At 36.2% G+C, this 5,384-nt stretch overlaps 1 protein-coding gene across 2 annotated transcripts in view; it reads left to right on the top strand.

The window, feature by feature from the left end:
* The window catches only part of Atp2c1 (ATPase secretory pathway Ca2+ transporting 1), a 93,659-nt gene extending 88,540 nt beyond the window's left edge, over positions 1 to 5,119 (top strand). For both annotated transcript variants that reach the window (XM_005368470.3, XM_026789929.1), the window contains 2 exons: positions 1,393 to 1,534; positions 3,293 to 5,119. In XM_005368470.3, coding sequence (XP_005368527.1) covers positions 1,393 to 1,534; positions 3,293 to 3,423 — 273 coding nt within the window. In that variant the 3' untranslated portion in view covers positions 3,424 to 5,119. The remainder of the gene's footprint in view (positions 1 to 1,392; positions 1,535 to 3,292) is intronic.
* The last annotated feature ends 265 nt before the right edge of the window (positions 5,120 to 5,384 follow it).

The raw sequence follows: 5,384 nt of genomic DNA, 5'->3' as shown, positions 1-5,384 counted from the left end.
AGAGAGAGAGACAGAGAGAGACAGAGAGAGAGACAGAGAGAGAGACAGAGAGAGAGAGACAGAGAGAGAGACAGAGAGAGAGACAGAGAGAGAGAGACAGAGAGAGACAGAGAGAGAGAGACAGAGAGAGAGACAGAGAGAGAGACAGAGAGAGAGACAGAGAGAGAGAGACAGAGAGAGAGAGACAGAGAGGAGAGAGAGAGAGAGAAAGAGAGAGGAGAGAAGGCCTTGGAGTCAAGCAGGGAGACACCATGTTGCTACCAAGGAGATAGACGCCAAAACTTTACCTGATAGGCCACAGCCTTGGGGAGATACAAAGAATAATAGAAATAGGCTAATTTAAGATATAAGAGTTAGTTCACAAGAATCCTAAGCTAGTAGGCCAAACTGTGTTGCAGTTAATATAGTTTCTGTGTGATTATTTTGGGTCTGGGCTGATGGGAATGAAAAAGCAGCCTCTACCTACAGGGACCCTTGAGAAATACCTGTATCCACCTGTTGGGGCTGGCTAAGATTATAGCCAGTACCCAGTCCTGGCTTTTCACGTTGTGGGTGGGGATCTAAACTCCCCAGTGTGCAATTTTTTCTTTAATTTTAATTAGAATGTAATTACCTCTTTTTCTCTTTCCATTCTTCCCTCTAGTCCCTCTTATGTACCCTTTTTCCAACTTTTTATATCCTCTTCCCTTCAAAGTGGTCTTTCTTTATTGGCTATTATTGTGATGTACATATATGTAAAGATAAAAATATAGTAAATATAATCTGCTAAATTTAATTTTTTATTGTTTGAGAATTTGATATGTTCATATAATGTGTTTTGGTCAGATCTGCTTCTTATCCCCTCTTCTCCAAAGCCTCCCTATTGCTCCCTCCCCACTTCGTTTTTTTTTTTTCTTTTTTAAAAATACACATTGAGTCTGCTTCGTGTTGCCCATATACACGTGACTGTAAGACTCTCTTCCTGAGCATAGCTAGTTTATCTGGAGAAAACTTACTCTTTCCCCCAGCAATCAGTTGTCCGTAGCTTTCTAGCTAGGGTTGGAACTTGATGAATCCTTTCGTTTATGCTGGGGTTTAGCTGGCTGGATCTTGTCCATGCAGTCAGACCTGCTTGAGTGCATGCTCAGTGCTCTTGACATGTGTGCAGCAGTCCTGCCATAGCCAACAAATGCTGTTTTGCTACAGACATTCACTACTTTTGGTTCTTAGAATCTCTTTGCCCTCCCCCCATAAACTCCTTGGAAAATAAATGTTGGATTAGAATTTCCTTTAGTCTTTATGGTGATGGCATGATAGAATCCAATGATACCGATTATTTAGACTTGAACAAACTATAATGGTGTCATTTCTATGACCAGGGTGGAATAATTAGAACTCTCTATTTTTCAACAGACCAAATCTGTGTTTGAGATTGGACTCTGCAGTAATAAGATGTTTTGCTATGCAGTTCTTGGATCCATCATGGGACAGTTACTTGTTATTTACTTCCCTCCACTTCAGAAGGTTTTTCAGACCGAGAGCCTGAGTATACTGGGTAAAGAAAATGCTGTCTATCTATGTTCAATAGATGATTGTTGTATTTTCTAATGTGTTTATCAATAAAAAACTATTTTAAAATAGGAAATAGAAAAATAATTGCCTTTACTTGTAACAAATGAAATGTTTTCAGGACACTCAGAGGAAAATTCATATTTATTTATTTATTTATTTATTACATCAGTTGTTATAAAATCATGTTAGGTGATTTTGAAATACAGCAACTCACAAAACCTGTTGTAGATTAATTGTAGTTTATATTTCAATTTATTTAAAAAAACTCAGGACATTTCTTTCATGAAATGAGAGAACTATACTTATGCTTATATTAAATCAAATTGTTCTTAAAACTTAGTCATTTTTAAATAAACTTAATATTTAATATTTCACCATTCTCATACATTCTTACTTGATGAAATCTCAGTTTGATCCAAGAGACATTAACTTTTATAATGTTTCTGTGGAAATTATTATTCTTTCATATGCATTAAGTATATGGTACAAGGCTAGCTATAGAGCTCGCTGGTGATGTTTGGCTGGCAAGCTAAGGAGCTTAGTTTTTTTCTTTTTTTGTTGTTTTACTTTGTTTTGTTTTTTTCAAGACAGTCTTTCTCTATGTAAGTAGGGTTTCTCTGTGTAACAGCCCTTGCTATCCTCTCTAGACCAGGTTGGCCTCGAACTCACAGGGATCCACATGCCTCTGCCTCCTGAGTGCTGGGATTAAAGGCATTGCCACTACCACTTTGCAGCCCTTGGTTTTATCTTCAGCACTACAAACAACCACCTCCATCAGATGCATCAAAAATTAATGTTCTTAAGTATGTGGAGAGTGTATTTGTAAATGTGCCTTTATTTTTAATTGTTTTTTTTTTTCTTCCGAGACAGTGTTTCTCTGTAGCTTTAGAGCCTGTCCTGGAACTAGCTCTGTAGACCAGGCTGGCCTGAACTCACAGAGATCCACCTGCCTCTGCCTCCTGAGTGCTGGAATTATAGGCTTGTGCCTGCCCTATTTCTTAGAGTTTTTTTTTAAAGTTAATTTGTATATTTATGAAGTGAGTTTTATGATTCCTATTTTTTTTGGTATAAGTTGAAGTTTACCTTAAAATTTGAGCGAATTTAATTTTAATATTCTATATTCATATTGCTTCCACTTTTTAAAAAGCAGAATTTCCAAAGCACAGATCCATTTTTTTAAACAAATAAGAGTAGAGATTGTGTGACTACTAACAGACAGTCCTAGGTTTAGAGATGCAGTGACTTTCACACTAGGAAGGCACTGCCAGTCAGGCCTCGGTACCACTGCTTGAAGAGTGCTTTGTGAAAGACCTGTTCTATCAAATAGAAACCCTTGATGTTGCTATTAAAGTCACTATGTGAACTTAGGATTCAGAGGAGGTTGCCTGGAATCTGGGTTGTGGCTCTGACTGCTCTGTTAGCTGTGTGACTTTTTATTTGAGCATTCCCTTCCATACATGTTCTAAGGTTCATCATTTGTGTGTGTTGTGTGCAGGCGCTTGTGCTGCAGCCCCGCACAGAGGTCTGGACACCCTCCCTCGTAGGTTCTGGGTTGAACTGGGTACTCTAGCTTTGCTAGCGAGGCCTTTACCTATGGGCCACTTTGCTTGTCCTCCATCTCAGCATTTTTAGTTCATAGGAATAGTCTCTACCACATGAAATACTTGAAACAGTGTGTTTTAATACATAAGCTGCTGCTGTGTAAGAAGAATTGTAAAACTCAGTTTGTTTTCTCTTGCAGATCTGTTGTTTCTTTTGGGTCTTACGTCGTCAGTGTGCATTGTGTCTGAAATTATAAAGAAGGTTGAAAGGAGCAGGGAAAAGATCCAGAAGAATGCGAGTTCGACATCATCCTCTTTTCTTGAAGTATGATGCATATTGCATTTTTTTAATTTGCAAACTAGGAATTTCAGTCCAAGGATCATTTAGAAGGGCAAGTTCAAGAGGATAATGAAGATTTAAGGACTTTTTACCTTTCCATTGACTAAAAATGAACATTAATGTTAAAGACTTGATTTCAGTCTTTAACCTGTTTGATAGTCCCAAATGAAATTATGCAGCTTTGATAACATAACCCTTGATTTGAATTGGCTTTGCAATTGAGTGGAACTTTGTAAACATATGGGCAAGTACTGAATTAAAAATACAGAAGACAAAACCTGAACCACCTTCTGCACTTAAAGAATTCTAATGTACAAATACACTGTCTGTCTTAGATGGATATAAATATTTTTTTTATTTTTAAATATTGTACTATTTATGGTGGTGGGGCTTTCTTACTAATATACAAATAAATTTAATCATTTCAAAGGCATTCTATTTGGTTTAGAAATTGCCAGGAGTGCCATATCTCAGCTCCCGTGTTACCTTTTTCCTGCAATATAAGCAGACTGATACTTTGTGCTACCATTTTTGTATTTTATGTTTTTTTTTTTATTTTGCACAGGATATGACCACTGTCTGATCACTTTCTTTTCTTTCTTCTTGTGACTGAAAAGCATATACTGCAATTGAAGTAAATGTTTGCTCTTCTTTGTAAGTGTAAATGGTTGTTTTTTTGTAGTTGTTTTGTTTTTCATAGAGATGTGAGTCTTTTAATTCTAGCAGAATTAGTTCAGGGCTGTCATTGGTATTACAGTTAGAGTAATTGTAGTTAACACACAGTCATAGAGTAAAAAACAAGGCCGGGTTGGAATTTATGACAGATTATAGTAACACATCTTTGTCTCCATTTTATTTTAATATAAATATACTTAGTCAATATCATTTTGTCATTCCTTGCTCATAAATCAAACACTTCAGCTGAATAATTAACCTTTATTACTGTTTCATATGTATATTTTTAAGCCTATTTCTTAGAGAGTATAGACTACTATACTTACAGAATAAAAAGTCCCAAACTCATATAGATAGTATATGAACCAGGGTATACTTGGGAGATCCTGTGCTGGCCTTGCTCCTCTGAATTTTCTAGGCAGCTGCCTTGGCCTAGAGTGTAGCACAACCCTGAGTCTGTTCCTTCTACTGTTTGTTTGTGCTCTGTCTTCTATTTCACTGGGCATGCTTTGGAAATTGATGGGTTTGCTCTGTGTAATACCATCAGTTTTTATAAAAGCTTGACAAAATAAAGGTAAGTGTTAAGTTTTGTATTTCATAACCTATCAGAATAAACTGTTCCATGTTAATGGTGAATGTTAACACTGATGTGCTGTTACTGATAGGAGGAGTCTGTTGTTTGAGTCCTTACTACTGAAGCATGAGTATACGGAGCCAGAACGTCTGCACTTCGTTCTCACTCTTTGAGGCCGAGCTGTCATGTACATTGTTCTGTCTGATTAGATGGAACATGATGTCATTGTCCTATCAACTCTCAGAGGTTTGATGTCTCATACCTAAATTTTATAATGGTTTTTACATTCTGTTACAAACTTGAAAAATACATTAGAGTGCGTATTCAGTCTTCTTTGTTTTACATTAGAGGTTGAGAACATAATTCATGAAATGAATGTGCCTATCTTCTCACTTGGTTTTTGAAGTATAAAAATAAAATGATTTTTTTTCATAAGTTCATTAATGACTTCTCACTTAGTACTGTTAATAATAAAGTTATGTCTGTGGATGCTGAAAGATACAGAAATTTTTATAGTTTTGAAAAAATATTAAGTGTGTAATACAGATTCAGATTTCAGTTTTCTAAATTCTATTAGTCCAGATTAGTGTGGATTACTTCATTGTGTTAGCACCTAACTTTTAATTTTCACTCATTCTCCTTGTTCTAGTTCTTGTCCTTGGCTGTATCTTTTTTTTTTTTTACCCCCATTAAGACTACTTCT

The sequence above is a fragment of the Microtus ochrogaster genome, unplaced genomic scaffold, assembly GCF_000317375.1.
Source record: "Microtus ochrogaster isolate Prairie Vole_2 unplaced genomic scaffold, MicOch1.0 UNK33, whole genome shotgun sequence".
Lineage (NCBI taxonomy): Eukaryota > Metazoa > Chordata > Mammalia > Rodentia > Cricetidae > Microtus > Microtus ochrogaster.
Note: the sequence above shows the minus strand (reverse complement) of the source record. Positions and strands in the feature narration are given on the sequence as shown.